Source organism: Vipera berus, assembly GCF_964194415.1.
Source record: "Vipera berus genome assembly, chromosome: 8".
Classification (NCBI taxonomy): domain Eukaryota; kingdom Metazoa; phylum Chordata; class Lepidosauria; order Squamata; family Viperidae; genus Vipera; species Vipera berus.
Window position 1 is genome coordinate 5,159,511 of NC_138211.1, and position 16,596 is coordinate 5,176,106.

Below are 16,596 nucleotides of genomic sequence, written 5' to 3' on the forward strand. Positions count from 1 at the left end.
TCTAAAGTTCAGCAGAAGGCTGAGATTAGATGTGCAAGTCATTGTTGCTTCCTCTCCTTGCACTTCCAAGAGGAGAGACTTGTTTGCTATCCTTCAACAAGGTGGTGCACGTCTAATCCCCTTATTCCCCCACTTTCCCTCTTGTCTCAAATAGCTCTTCACGATAATCCCAAAAGTGCTTTTCAAAAGGCAACGGGACTCTCTTGGCTTTTTCCCCTTGAAAAGGTTTCGCTTCTCATCCAAGAAGCTTCTTCAGTTCTGTTTAGGGAACTTCTTCAGTTCAGTTTAGAGAACTGAAGAAGCTTCTTGGATGAGAAGTGAAACCTTTTCAAGGAAAAAAAAAATCCAAGCCAGTCCAGTTGCTTTTGGGACAACCACGACCTGGACGATGGAGAATCTTCGTAGATGCTCATCAGTTTTGTGTCTGTTGGCTTTCTTCCTTGGTCCTTTTGAGCAATCCAAGAACCTAAGTTCAAAGTGCAAATTAGACACCCAACGTATGGTTTGGTTTGGTTCCATATCTCTGATTCCCGCTTCCTTGCTCTGTATTTATAGTGAATGGTACAAAAGGAGTTTCCTCCATGACTTGGTGCTAATTAAATTTTGCTTGGAGGAGAGAACAGGCAGGTGAAGGTAATGTCTGCTTTATTTGCATCTGTCATGCATCCCTCCCCAATAGACTTAAGAAGAGGAAAAACAGAAAGTGGGGTGTATCTGCACCCCACAAATATAAAACAGTACATTGGAGATGACTTGCAGCAAATGGGATTCTGGGAGGGCAAAGTCCACTTTCCCAAACTTGGTGCTTCCTAGATGATATGAATTGACAAGTCAAAATGCTGGAGAGGAACATCCAGATTCTGGTTAGATCTCAAAAAGAAACATCCAGATAGGACAGCGTTTCTCAACCCTGGGAAACTGAAGACATGTGGATTTCAACTCTCAGAATTCCCTAGCTAAACACAGAGATAGAAGATTGGTCCATTTCTGAATCAAGAAGCAGATAGAAACTCAGAAGGCAGTCACTTCTAGGCACTTATGTAGAACAGGTTGCAAAAGGGATGCAAGAAACGTGAAGGATGATTGCGGTATAAAGAGAACTTACCACGAATACACTCCAAATTGTTCGGCAGTGGCTTTATATATGAACCTTTATATCCTAGAAAATTTATTCTTGCAGCATTTTGACTTGTCAACCAAGAGAAGCCTACAGGAATGTTAAGGCCTATATATCTAAGGCCACAAAGTTGGGGAAGGTTGATACAGTTGCTTAAGGATAACCACCAATGTTCCACCAAGATCGATAGATATGTGACCGTGGGTTCCACCTATCGTGGTTTGTAGGCCACATGTCAACCCAGTCGGTGTGGTTTATTCAATAAATCATGGTCAGGTAAACCAGAATTTAGCATCTGATAGGATTGCCATCTAATTTTTGAACTTGTTTAGAGATTCAGTGGTATTCTGCGAGATCATAAGCTACTCCTCCAGGACTCTACGTAGAAATAATCCTAACACTAAGGAGCACGTTCGGTTCTGAGAGTGACAAAACCAGAAGAGATGTAATAATATCCAGGAATGTGGGTTCAGGTTGATCCCTTGGTCTCCTATCTTCCAGGTTAGAGGAGGCTCTTCATGTGACCAAAGCAAATGTAGACCATGTCTTCTGCCAAGTTCCTGGGTTTATCTGAAGTGGGCTTCTTGGTCCTTCCTGAAACTTTTTACACTTGGCTTTTATTGGCGACATACAATATGGAGGATCCTTCTAAGCAATAAATCCACTTTCTCTAGTGCTGATGTTATTCCCTGTGGGCAACTAGAATGTTGCCAGTTAATTAAAACACATACTCCCCTGCCTTAAAATTGGACGGCATGCCTTTAACCTTTCTAGCTGCTGGTATTTTACAAGCCTACTCAGCAATTCCACCTTCAGTAACATTGCATGTTCATGAATTTACTTTTACCCCCTGCTTTTTATTTTATTATTTTATTGCTTTTTTTTTAAGAAAAAGAGATGTGTACCCTGTAAAGAAAATTATGGCAGTGTCGCTTTGTTATGTTAAACCTGCCATTCTGTAGGAGAATGATGGACTTTGGAATTGATTACAAGGAAAAAAAATCATTTAATTGCTCCACATGTAACATTACTCTGCTTCAGAAGTGTTTTGTATTTTGATATAAATAAACATTTGCAAAAAAAATAAATAAATCCTAGAGTATTCAATTTTGCATTTGTATGGCGTTGTGGTTGTTGCTATTATCCGGTATGATATTGTGGTGAGCATGAGGGACTTGAACTGAAGAAGCACAAATTTACACTCTGAAATCACAGACAAATATCACATACAAGTACAAGCAAGCTTCAGTGCTGGCTTTTATTAAAAAATTAAAAGACCTCTTGCAAGTCAGAAGCATTACATAAAATACATCAGAAGAGGATGAATGGTGCATAAATTTCCCAATAAATCATTTCTTCCTGCAAAATTATAATCCATTCATCTGAATATTTCTCAAGGATGGACAGCTGGACATTCCCCAATGGGGTTCCAGTGCCTATTGACAGTTGAAAACATATAACTGTTAAGTTACTTGCTACATCTTTGCTCATGTACTTCCCTTGGACTTCTAGGAGATGACCAGGCTGAGCCTGAGGGAGGTTATCAGTCTTGAGTTCCTTCGTGCACACAAGGGATCTAAGGCCAACCCACCTTGATCTTTTTTGACTCTTGTCTACTGCCAGTTTGCTTTGATCATTAGTAGTTAAGACTCTTGTAGAGTACATCAGCATATAATAAACTATATTCATTTAAATTCACTGGATGCATGATTTCTTGTGCTTGACAGAATTGGTCTATAAGTGCTGTGAATTAAATACATAAAGAAGAAAGAGTGGATAGGACACTGATTGATTTCTAAGCTTTATATGCTGCTCCAATCACCATTAAGTTGGGCATTGCTCAGATCCAGCCTCAGACAACCTATTTTGCAACTGTTCCCAAGCATCAAGGTTTTTAAGCTCTCTATTTGTGGTGGGTTCACCAGGAATCACCTACAAGAGAGGGGTGAGTAAAAAGATCTTCCAGCATGGGAGGAAGTTCAAAAGGTCTTTTTTCCAAAGTCCCAAAAGTGCTTTTCAAAGTCTAGTTGCCTTTGAAAAAAACACTTTTGGAACAACCATGAGTTGGATGATTGAGAATCTCCATAGACATCCATGGGAGAAAATGGCAAAGGCCTCACCATTGAAGCCTTTACTGGTTCCCAAGGGAATGCAGTCAGTCTGGGAAGATTCTTGCAAAATAGGTGATCTACAATAAAGAAGCTGCTTTGACATTCATGGGGTTATTCTGATTCCTGGTACTTGACAGTATTCTTCAGAAATCATGGTCAGTAGGGGTTGGTGACTGGATTTCCAAAGTCCAAAATGAGTCTATTACTATAAGAAAGGCAGCATATGAGAAAACTGTTTGAATGCTTTTCCAAGCATTTGTATTTTATCTCTTGTTGAAACTTAATGCGTTTCTTTTTTTAAAAAAGAAGACTTTATTATCTAAAAAAGAAAAAAACTGAACATTGATCAATTGAGAAAGAAGTCACAAGGTCATTTGGGGAGATGGGATTGAAGATGGGAAGCTCCATTTTCTTTGGACTGCCCCTACCCTACCTCTTACTGACCCACGGCTGCCCATCAATAGGGTATCATATTTGCATAATTGAATTGAAACAACATCGTACTTCAGATGCTCACACGATGGTACAATGATTGAAAGCAGATCCAATTACCCTTATAATTTTATAACTGAATGTGAAGCATGAAAGCAGAGCCAATGCCAGCCTTCTAATTTCATAAATGAACTTAAAGCATGAAACGCACATAAGATCATCCACTAAAAATAAAACAAACATCCAAATGAGAAATTACGGCGCTGTCAGATTAACATCTACTTCAGTAGCAAGTTAGTGTTGATACCCAAAAGTCTCAGTAAAAATTCCTTTGCCTCCAACAGCACAACGATGGAAAAACATTCTGACTCATACACTTTCCTATCATGACTTTGACACGTCATTATATATTTATATATAATATAAATATATATATTTATATTTATTAAACTTATATACCGCCCTTCTCCCGTAGGACTCAGGGCGGTTCACAAGGTTTTTTAAAAAACAATACAACAAATTACAAAAATTAAAAACAATTAAAATGATTACATTAACCTTGAATAAATAAAATCCCAATTAGAATCCAATGAAAACCCCAATTAATACTCTCAGTCCAGGCCCGAAAGCTCAAAGAGCCAGGTCTTCAGGTCCCGGTGGAATGAGCGAAGGTCAGGGGCAGTCCTGAGCTCTACAGGCAGCTGGTTCCAAAGGGCAGGTGCACCCACAGAGAAGGCCCTCCCCCTGGGTATTGTCCGCCGGCAATCTTTTACCGGCGGCACCCTGAGAAGACCCTCCCTGTGGGAGTGCACTGGACGAAGGGAACTTGATGCTGGCAGCAGGTGCTCCCTCAGATATCCCGGACCCAAGCCATTTAGGGCTTTATAGGTCATCACCAGCACCTTGAATTTCACCCGGAGGGCAACCGGAAGCCAATGCAGCTCGCAGAGCAGAGGTGTTACGTGGGAGTATCGGGAAACCCCCATCACAACCCACGCGGCTCCATTCTGCACCAGCTGAAGCCTCCGGGTGGTCCTCAAGGGCAGCCCCATGTAGAGAGCGTTGCAGTAGTCCAATCGGGAGGTCACGAGCGCATGAGTGACTGTGCACAGGGCATCTCGGTCCAGATAGGGCCGCAACTGGCGCACCAGGCGAACCTGGGCAAAGGCCCCCCTGATCACGGCTCCTATATGGTCTTCAAAACTGACTTATGACTTTCCTAGAGTTGTGGAATCCACCAGTTCTTCGGAAAAAACTAAATGGACACAAGAGATAGATATCTTCTCCAGGTGAGCTATATTTGATGGCAACCCCTTCATCTGTATGGAACAGGGATGAAAGGAGCTCTAATTCTTCCTTAGAAGAAGAATGGTCAACCTAGACGTATCAGGCCCTTCCTTGATTCTTCACTCCCCTCCAACTAAGCACTATGGACACTCAAGAGCAAACCAAATAATAGCAGGAGTGCAATTTTCAGTGGGACGTCTGAAAAGAGATGTAATAAACCTTTCGTAGGCTTATTAAACCCTCAAGTACTTGAGAGTCTTTCTTTTTTTTTCTTTTTTTATTATTATTTACAAAAATGGGCTCTTTCATTCTATCTCCATCCACATGCATGGATCATTTTTATGTCAACTTCTGGTTACTAGAAAAGAAAATGGAAGGAAGGAAGGAAGGAAGGAAGGAAGGAAGGAAGGAAGGAAGGAAGGAAAAAGCTTTTTCTGTTTTAAGCTGTTAAGAAAATAACAACAGTTTCATATGTTACATAAATCTTTTCTTCCTTTCTTCTGTCATAAAAAAATCATTGGATCCTGGTGTTGGGAAAGTCCATGTAAACCCTCCATTCAACCTCTTGTTCAGGGTGGAAAGCCAGATGAAAGCATGAATGACAATTTACGATCCCCTTTCCCCCTTTGTAACTCTGGTTCCCTTGAAAAACTGATCTCATCATTATGAAGTAGCTTTGTTTTATTATTTATATTCAACTGGATTCTTCTTTCCTGTCATTTAAACCCATCATTCAATACCCTACATTCTGGGTTTATTTATTTTATTTATTTATTTTATTGGATTTGTATACCGCCCTATTCCCATAGGACTCAGGGCAGTTTACAGGGCAGTTAAAACCATGAATACAAAAAATTAAAAACAAATAAAACAATTAAATTAAATTCAAGCCCCAAGAGTAAATCTAAAACCCAGTTAAATTCACAACCCCACAGTCTGGACCAAACACATCGAAGAGCCAAGTTTTCAGGTCCCGGCGAAATGAGCGAAGGTCGGGGGCAGTCCTAAGTTCTGTGGGTAGTTGGTTCCATAGGGCAGGCGCACCCACAGAGAAGGCCCTTCCCCTGGGAATAACCCGCCGGCATTCATTAACCGGTGGTACCCTGAGAAGGCCCTCCCTGTGGGGGCGCACAGGACGATGGGAAGATGATGCCGGCAGCAGGTGTTCCCTTAGTCCGGACCCAAGCCATTTAGGGCTTTATAGGTCATTACCAGCACCTTGAATCTCACCCGGAGGGCAACCAGAAGCCAATGCAGCTCACGGAGAAGAGGTGTTACACGGGAGTATCGGGAAGCTCCCATCAAAACTCGTGCGGCTGAATTCTGCACCAGTTGAAGCCTTCGGGTGGTCCTCAAGGGCAGCCCCATGTAGAAGGGAACCAGTTTTGGCTTTATTCTGTATTACGTGGTGGCGCAGTGGTTAGGATGCAGTACTGCAGGCTACTTCTGCTGAATGCCAACTGCCAGCAGTTTGGCAGTTCGATTCTCACTGGCTCAAGGTTGACTCAACCTTCTGTCCTTCTGAAGTCAGTAAAATGATGACCCAAATTGTTGGGGGCTGACTCTGTAAACTGCTTAGAGAGGGCTGTAAAGCACTGTGAAGCAGTGTATAAGTTATGAAATAATTGACCAGATCATAAAAAGATTTACGTAAATGTTTGTTAGGTATTGCTTGTATTATTCCCATGCCTCTCTTCCTGGAAAAAGAATATTCAAAATAAAAAGCCATCCTTCCTGCTTGGAGAAGCACAACCAATGGAGGTGCATGCCTCTCCATTCTATTATGACATCACGGTTTCCCAGGCAATGTCCTTTCCTGGCAGAGGGTGGATTTGCTCAACAAAATTATCATTCTCACTTGAAGGATCCAGAAGTTCTTTATACCAAGCAAAAATTGTGGCTACGGGGATCTGGCTTCCCCGGTACTCTTAGCGTGAGTTGGGATGATAATTACCACATGGTCAGCATTCATCTTTCTCCGCAGAGTTTCTAGACGGCCTTTTCCAGCTGGGAAATATCCAGTAAGGAGATCAGTTGGTGGTTGGTCCTCAGAACAAGAGGGTTGAACCAGGAGAATAAACTAAGATGAATCACAAGATTCTCTATTGAATTCTTTCCTTTCCCCTCCTCCTTTTCTTTCCTTTAAGGATGATGCTGTTGTTGAACCAGAGATTGTGACTGTACTGGAGCATTGGCTAAGAAAGGTAAGTGAGCGATGCTGAAATGGCATGTAGCCAGTATGGAAGCGATTCCCATCACAGAACAAGGATGTGGGTGGGATATGAGAAGGCTTTCTTTGATCGGGAAGAAGAAGCTGATTGAGAAGGTTGAGCTTCAGTGTCTACAAGGACATACCCAGGTTGTTTTCTGGGCAATAGTAACAAAGTGCTTGCATTGACACCATTGTCTTCTCGGATTATTATTATTATTATTTAATTTCTTCGTCTGTTTGGCAGCACTGGCTAAAGTTAGTTTGACGCAGACTATCCTGGTCCTACATAATTCATTGTTGATGAGTGTTGATCTACGTGAAGGCTTAGAATGACAGAATAAAAGAGTTGGAGGGACCTTAGAGATCTTCTAGTCCAACCCCCTGCTCAGGCAGGAGACCCTATACCATTTCAGACAAATGGTTATCCAATTTCTTCTTAAAAACCTCCAGTGTTGGATCACCTACAACATCTGGAGGCAAGTTGTTCCACTAAATCTGAAACGGGTGCAAAATATTTTTGGAGTGAAAGTTGAATTTAGATTGAGTGGTATCCATGAAAGTTCTCCAGCCAGCAGAAAGGGATATATAGAAGATAAATGCATGTTCATGCACCCAAATAAAAGTTTCTGGATTACTGTGATGCCCTGTCCATCCTTAATGCTTTCTCTTGATGCATCTTGTTTTGTTCTATAGTAAGATGTGCCTTGTTCTGAAAAACCACAGGCTTATGGGTTTCTTCCCCTATCAATATACAGTTAGTCCTTGACTTACGACAGTAATTGAGCCCACAACTTTGCTAGTCATCATATGACTACCCAGGTTTGCCACCCTTTTTGTAGAAGTCATTAAGCAAATGCCACAACTGTTGAGCAAACTCATTGTTTTCTATGGAACATTTTTGCCAAAAACTGGAAGCAAAGGTGGATTGCTGGGAAAAAATAAAATAAATTGAGGTCATGTGACTTGCAAACAATTATAAATGAAGGCTGGTTTCTAAGTGCCCAAAATGTGGCCACGTGACCCCAGGTATCTGTATGCTAATTTGGAAATTTGAATCCGGGTCATAAATCCCTTTGGTCTTTAAATGGTCAATAAAGCAGAATAACAGAGTTGGAAGGGACCTTGGAGGTCTTCTAGTCCAATTCCCTGCTCAAGCAGGAGAACCTATCCCATTTCAAACAAATGGCTGTCCAGTCTGTACTTAAAACCCTCCAGTGATGGAGCACCCACAACCTCTGGTGGCAAGCCGTTCCACTGGCTGATTGCAACCGGTTGTAAGTTGAGGGTTAGGGTATGGTTCTTTTTCTGCAGGTTGAAGATGAAGCTGCAAAGATCTTTAGGCAGAAATCAGAAAACCAAACGGGCTTTAAGAGCGAAAGCCAAATGGATGTCCGAGCGTTTCCTTCAGTTGGCCAAGATGTGGCAGCAGCACGCTCCAAACCGGAAACTTGGGAGAAGTTTGAAGACAGGAGGCCAGCCAAGATGAGAACTATGGTAGGCCATTGGCACTTTGCTTTCTCCTAGTGAGGAACGTACCTCCAATTTGTCTTCAGTGAAAAGTGAGAGGGGACAAAAATGTAGAAGAAAGAAGGTAAAGCTGGTTCTGCAGCTTGCAAGAACTGGTCTCTAGGGTGATGTCCCAGATCTTTGCAATGATCTCATTTGGCACTTTAAAAAATGCTAGAGCATTGCGGTGCTTCAAACTGCTCCTCAGAAACTTGCCGATCACGATAGAAGAGACTATTTATAGCTCAGGGTTGAACTGTGGGGTTCTCGGAGCTTTTGTTGTTTTCTTGCAGACGTTTCATGACCCAACTAGGTAACATCATCAGTGCTAGAAAGGAGAAAACCGCAGTCCCTTCCAGCACTGCTGCTGTTATCTAATTATCGGGTGGGATTCAGCCGGTTCGCACCACTTCGGCAGAACCGGTAGCTAATATTTTGTTGCCCAGGCCCAGAATGGACTTCCGGAAGCGGCATCCACGCAGACAACCGGTTGTTCACATATTTGAATCCCACCACTGCCTACAACTGACCTTGCCATGGTGACCGTCACAGCATGTCCTCAAAATTTGAGCACTTGGCAGTCAACGTGTATTTACAACAATTGTAGCAGTTGTCATCCGCTCCTTCTTCCCTTAAATTTTGAGTTTGCAACAGAGGGATTTTAGAATAAAACACTCATTTTGAAAGCCATCTACAGCAATATGGGAAACAGATACGACAATGCAATGTGACTGCTGCCGAATAAATAATCCTCAACTACTTTGAAATCAATTTCAAGGTGAGTCATTGTCACATTGCCTTGATCCACATTTCTTTCAAGATTCTACTAATAGCTTCCAAAGATGCTAACACTAGCATCTGGAAGACAATGCCCAAGAAGCCTGTCTATTCCAAGTGGCAAGAGGTCACACAAACATCATTTGTGACCTTCCTACTTGAGATCTGACAAGCAAAGTCAATGTGGGGATTCATGGCCATGTAATTGGCATAACAACTGCAGTGATTCACTTAACAATCATGGCAAAAAGGTGGTAAAATTGGTTGTGACACACCTAACCATCACCTTGCTTAGCAGTGGAAATTGTGGTGTCAGTTGTGGCCATATGTTGAGGACTACCTGTACGGCAATTTGATAGGACAACCTTTCTGTCTTAGTTCCTTTGGTCCAAGGATCATTCTGAGTGAGTGCCATTGCAGTTCTCGGTTTTGGTCAAAGATAGACACACACACAGGCTGAATCCTTACCCGGAGGCCTTCTGTTTAACATATAGAAAGTTTTGTGTGGATAATACGGTTTGACAATCTGTGAAATACGGCTCATGCTTAATGCACTTTTTTCTCCCCAAAATAAACTAGAAGCTTGTTTGCAAAGCCAGAATGTTGTGCATTCAAATATACACGCCCACATAAACATAGGTAGGAAGCTTGTTCGTTGACATTGTATATTCTCTACAGTATAATTAGGTACGTGGTAAGTGAGAGTTAGTATTTTGGAAAATCATGTCTGCATTGGAGACACTCAAGTTTCCATCCACATTCAGCTCACAAGTTTACATCTCAACCCAACCCACTTTAGGAGGGATAACTGTAAATAAGGAGAAGGGAGATTATTGTGGGTTAACCTGAGTTTGGTATATATCTGTACCAACATCATCCCTTTTGCACTCCTTGGGATGACCAGAGAGAGAGAACCAATTGCCTCAGTTTGAACCTCTTAAGTAAGAACAATCCTTAACTCCATTTACTGAGAAAACTAGTTTACTAGCATTGCTGAAATTCACTTGACTTCTAGTAAACAATACCTTCCTTCCTTCCTTCCTTCCTTCCTTCCTTCTTTCTTTCTTTCTTTCTTTCTTTCTTTCTTTCTTTCTTTCTTTCTTTCTTTCTTTCTTTCTTTCTTTCTTTCTTTCTTTCTTCTTTCTTTTTTCCCTCCCTCCCTCCCTCCCTCTCCTATTTATTTGTTTTTCTTTTCTTTTCTTTTTTCTTTCCTTTCCTTTTCTTTTCTTTTTTTCTTTTCTTTTCTTTTCTTTTCTTTTCTTTTCTTTTCTTTTCTTTTCTTTTCTTTTCTTTTCTTTTCTTTTCTTTTTTTCTTTTCTTTTCTTTTCTTTTCTTTTCTTTTCTTTTCTTTTCTTTTCTTTTCTTTTCTTTCCTTTCCTCCTTTCCTTTCCTTTCCTTTCCTTTCCTTTCCTTTCCTTTCCTTTCCTTTCCTTTCCTTTCCTTTCCTTTCCTTTCCTTTCCTTTCCTTTCCTTTCCTTTTCTTCTTTGTAGGACTTTTCAAGTATGTCTGACATCAAACTTTCCTGCAGTTCGAGTCAAGAGCTTCTGGAGGACCGAATGAGAATTCAGTTTATGCGCTGGAGGTAGAACCCTAATGCCCATCGCAACTCTTTAGTGACAAGTGAAAAACATTATTTTTTAACAAAATTAGGAGAGACTAAAGTTGTCCGTCCTCTCCAAGGCAAATGCCACCAGCATTAGAAATGGTTCTGCTCTTCCTAGAGTGATGGGCAGGTGGAACTGAAATGACTTCAAATGTAGGCCTTTGGTGATGATGCAGCTCAAATCGCACACCACAAGGAATACATATAAAAACATACATGTGAGAATAACCTCCACTCTGTGGAATATCCTGCCTCGTGAGATGAATGTCTCCAACTTCCTGGAAGGGCTTGAAAGCTGCATTGTTTTGCAGGCATCTACAGGTGGTCCTGTGAAAAATGTTCATAAGTCACTTTTTTTAAATGGCGTTGTAACTTCTAACCGTTCATTTAGAGACTGTTAGAAGTTACAACAGCACTGAAAAAGTGACTTACGAACATTTTTCACACTTACAACCATTGCAGCATTCCCATGGTCAAGGGATCAAAATTCAGTTGCTTGGCACATGACTCATATCTAGGACGGTTGCAGAGTCCCATGGTCACATGATCCATTTTTGTGACCTTCTGACAAGCCAAGTCAATGGGGAAGCCAGATTCACTTAACAACCGTGTTACTAATTAACAATTGCAGTCATTCCCTTAACAACTGTGCCAAGGAAGGCTGTAAAATGGGGCAAAACTCATTTAACAACTGTCTCACTTACCAACAGAAATTCTGGCCTCAACTTGGTGGTAAGTTGACAAACACCTGTTTGATGCCGATGATACAAGAATTGGCTAACAAATTATTATTGCGGTTGGTCACACAGCCAGCCAGATGTTTAGACTGGATTTTGTATTTTTGTCCACTTAATCCCAGGGATTTAAGATAGGCAGATGTTTTTTTTTTAAAAAAAATATCATAGGTAATGTTGCAGGATAAAAGCTGTTCCCAGTAAAGCTGCTTTTTGCAATTGGTTATTGTTGTTATTATAGGGACGTGGTGGCTCAGTGGGTTAGGACGCTGAGCTTGTCGATCGGAAGGTCGGCAGTTTGGCGGGTCGAATCCCGAGTGCCGCGTGACAGAGTGAGCGCCTGTTACTCGTCCCAGCTTCTGCCAACCTAGCAGTTCGAAAGCACGTGAAAATGCAAGTAGAAAAATAGGGACCACTCCGGTGGGAAGGTAACAGCGTTCCGTGCGCCTTTGGCGTCTAGTCATGCCGGCCACATGACCACGGAGACGTCCTCGGACAAGCGCTGGCTCTTTGGCTTTGAAACGGAGATGAGCACCGGCCCCTAGAGTCGGAAACGACTAGCACGCATGTGCGGGGGAACCTTTACCTTTACCTTACATTGTTGTTATTATTTTATTGGCTTGATCTTTTCTGATTATAAGCACTTAAAGCCCTTTGTGGAAGGAAGTGGTTAAACAGTAGTACCAATAAGCAAAATGAGGAACACACATTGGGAAGGAAAGATAGAATATTGGTATGGATTTTTTAGATTTTGACATGTAATATGTTCTGCACAACAACAACAATAGAGCAAAGTGAACAAAAGATAAATGGCATTGCCTCTGGCCAATATTTTCCAGATCTTTTTATATAAATGAATAAGAATAAATGCATTTCTGAAAAGATGATGTTACTCAGAATAGGAGTCTGAAAATACTTTTTTTAAAAAAAAGCCTTTTAGAACGTGATCTTTGGACTTTGGTGGCTCTTTTGTTGTACAGTACTAAAACTTATTTCAATGTACCTAATGTTTTCTAGCCAAACTCAAGTATATCGTATTACGAGTGATATGAGAAAGGATGCTATGCAGGAGAGGGTGGATAAAGTGAGGAACAGGTAAGACTCCGTTGGAATGAAATGGTTGGATTAGCATCAGAATACAGAATAACAGCATTTTCAAAAAAAAGTTCCGTTTGGTCCGTTTAATCTGTCGAGCCATTATTTCCATCTCAGCCAGGTTTAGTTTATGCTTTTATTATCTCCATTTGTTTCCTGAGCACTTTCTTTTGTGGATCTGTTTGTAATTCTCACCCCAACTTTCTAAGTTCTTCTCTCAGCTTTAACTGCAATTAACCTTCTTTAACCATCAGTGGTGGAGCTCCCACAATGTTTGGAGGCCGGTCCACTGATTAGTTATTTTCACTGATAAGAAATTTCTCCTTAATTCTAGGCTGGATCTCTCCTTGATTAGTTTCCACCTGTTGCTTCTTGTCCTGTTCTCAGGTGCTTTGGAGAATAGCTTGGCTCCCTCTTCTCTGTGGCATCCCTCCAAATATTGTTCAATTTCATTTCATTGCTTATGCGTACAAAGTTTGGGTGCCAATCGCCCTACCTGCGTTTCATTTGGGTAGGACGTTGTTTCCAGGCTAACTGTACTTCTTACCTTTCAGCGTCTCCAGAGTGATGTTCCAGGCATGTTCAGATACTGAATGTAGCCTATCTGATACTCAGCTCCAGGTCTCAATATCCACAATTTAGACACGACCAGGTAAGGATATTCCATCCATTTGAATTCTCCTCCCTTGGCTGCCCTGACGCTTTCGTGTGTAGATGAGGGGTTCTTTCGTATTGACCATTTCCAATTTTATTTTATTTTTAAAAATTCCAAAATGATGTTCTGGTGCTTGAAGGCAAAGAGGTCCATTGCCGCTTCACCCTTTTCTCTCCCCAGCTGCTCTCCTTCATCTGCGACAAATTCAGATTTCTTGAACTTGCTAGCCGAACAGCACGAATCCTGGGACAATCTTGGTTTAATTTACGTTGCCTTGGTTCTTATAATGGTTGGGGTTTGCACATTCTGAACGGTGAATAAAAAAAGTCCTAATGTTAAAAGTGCTTTCTCAAATGTTTCTTTTTCTGTTTTTTCTGTTAACGGTGACAACAATGAATTCAAGTGGGTTTTTACTGGAGGTGTTCAAAAATAGACCGGACAATCATTTAAGGGATTAATGCTCCCATGTTCTATGGGTGTTTGAGGCTACTAGCATTGATGTCTTGTGGTTCTTCATATATCGAGCAGGTTTTTCACAAAAATTCCACCAGAGGGTGGTCTATGCTCATAAGAACCAAGAGATAAGGGATAACAGGGGCTGATGGAACTTAAGGAGTGTCTTGCGTGATAGAAAATCTCTTTCTTTTCCAGAACATCATAATTCTCAGTACTAAACCATTGCATTACCCAGACCTGTCTGACTTTTTTTTCCAGGCAAGATTATTCCATTTTTTTATCATTCTATTTATTTAGAATCTACTGCTGACATGTGAGCTGGCAGAAGAAGAATACGAAAGCAAAGATGCAGCCATGAACTAAAACAAATTGGGCCCCTTCAGGGTTGCAGGTGTCACGTCCCCAGGCCATCAGATTAGAAAGATTCTGGAAGTAGTTAGAACCTCAGGAATAGGAGATTTATGAAAAAAAGGCATTATAATCTTTAAGCGAGGATAGTAGAGGAATGCTACAGAATCACCTCACCAATTAACCAGGGGAACAGCTTGCCTCCAGAAATCATGGGCGCTCCATCACTGGAGATTTCAAAGAAGAGACTAGACAACCACCTATCTGAGTTTGGTATAGGTGGTTCTGCTTGAACAGGGGGCTGGACTAGAAGACCTCCAAGGTCCCTTCCAGCTTCTATTCTATTCTATTCTATTCTATTCTATTCTATTCTATTCTATTCTATTCTATTCTATTCTATTCTATTCTATTCTATTCTATTCTATTCTATTCTATTCTATTCTATTCTATTCTATTCTATTCTATTCTATTCTATTCTATTCTATCTCTTCAAGGCTTCAAATGACCATTTACACTGGTTGATGATGATCTTGTTAAATGCTGGACTTCAGGTCTCCTAAAGGAACTTTGGAGAATTTTGAAGGTCCTGGCAGAAGATAACATGTGTGGCTCAGGGTTGAACTGCGGAGTCCTCGGTGCTCTCTGAGCTTGGTTGTTTTCTTGCAGAAGTTTCATTATCAAACTAGGTAACATCATCAGTGACCACGGGGATGCTGCAATGGTCCTAGGTGTGCAAAAAATAGTCACAAATCACTTCTTGTGGTGCCTTGTCACTTGGAATGGTCATTAAATGAATAACTTGAGGGCTACTCGTAGAATCTCCTTGATCTGATGGCGGAGATTTGCTCTGCTGTTCCAGCTTTTAAACTTTCACCTTAAAAACAGCTCCCTTCTTTTGTTTGTCAGATAAAACTCTGGATTTTGTACATCCTGATCAGACAGTGCCTTGACCATGTTTAATTGCTGGCTTTAGAGCCTGAAACAGGAGGCTTTGAAGTATTTAACTACAATAACCCAACATCGATACATCTAGAGGACTTTTTTCTTCACAGACTCCAAGGCCTGGGAACATTTTATTCATTCGCCATCTCCGCTTTCTTTTCACTGAATCCTCTATCAATGTTTCCCCCCCCCACCTCTTAATATCATGTGTGATGTCTCTCATCATCTGGGGCAATGTTGTGTGAAGCCACATCATAATAACTATTGCTTTTATATATTCTTTTAGATAGCTGAGCCTCTGGGGTTGCCATTAGACAAGAATAAAAACATTAAGTGCAGCTTGATTAGCAGAAATTTGCAGGAAGATCTTCCTGTTGCAGAGAAAGAGAGAGAGAAAGAGAGAGAGAGAGAGAGAGAGAGAGAGAGAGAGAGAGAAACGGAGGGAGGGAGAGAGAGAGAGAGAGAGAGAGAAAGGGAGAGAGAGGGAGGGAGAGGGAAAGAAAGAGAGAAAGAGAGAGAGGGAGGGAGAGGGAGAGAAAAAGAGGGGGAGAGAAAGAGAGAGAGAGTGGGAGAGGGAGAGAAAGAGAGAGAGGGAGAGAGAGAGAGAGAGAGAGAGAAAGAGAGAGAGATATTATGCTTCCTTGCTAGTGTCTGATGCTTGAACTGTGGAACAGAGGCAGGGGTCATAACACACCATCTTGCTGCCACATTGCTCAGCTGTAATGTTCTCAGTTTTTGCAGAATCCGATTTGCAGTGGCCGGGAAGACAAGAAGCAAAGTCATTAACCGGTTCAATAGGAGCTTTGTTCCTTGCATGATTATGGCAAAGTGACACGGCAAGCAATACCTGTTCTCTGGGCATCGCCAATGTTTCTGCTGAACTAATGGAAAGTAAGTGGCCAGGATGGGCCTGCTCAGCCATGACCGAAGCATTTGCATAGGTAAATGGGGCTGAAAAGAAACACTAATCAAGATATTTTGGGGGGTCACAGGTTCCACATGGCTGCTAACAACCTCTGTGGAATACCGACCGAAAGACCTGTCGGGAAAGCAGAGCTTGATTAGGGAAAGACTTGCTGAGAATAAAAAGCCAAAAGTCACAGGGTCTTCCTTATTGCAAAGGAACTCACATTGTTGATGGTCCTGTTTGAATGAATGAATGAATGAATGAAGGAAGGAAGGAAGGAAGGAAGGAAGGAAGGAAGGAAGGAAGGAAGGATGGAAGGAAGGACCTTTCTTGTCATTTACCTGTATACAGGTAGCCCTTGACTCACAACAGTTCATTTAGTGGCTGTTGAGAGTTACAATAACACTGAAAAA

General features: G+C 41.5%; 1 protein-coding gene across 1 annotated transcript; it reads left to right on the forward strand.

Moving 5' to 3' along the window:
* Positions 1 to 3,211: 3,211 nt before the first annotated feature.
* SPATA19 (spermatogenesis associated 19) lies at positions 3,212 to 13,517 on the forward strand (the record flags this gene model as incomplete). The annotated part of the gene is made up of 6 exons (XM_081333404.1): positions 3,212 to 3,271; positions 7,095 to 7,151; positions 8,471 to 8,653; positions 10,934 to 11,025; positions 12,798 to 12,875; positions 13,430 to 13,517. 6 exons carry the CDS (start codon positions 3,212 to 3,214, stop codon positions 13,515 to 13,517), a joined length of 558 nt encoding a protein of 185 aa, XP_081189530.1.
* Positions 13,518 to 16,596: the final 3,079 nt, after the last annotated feature.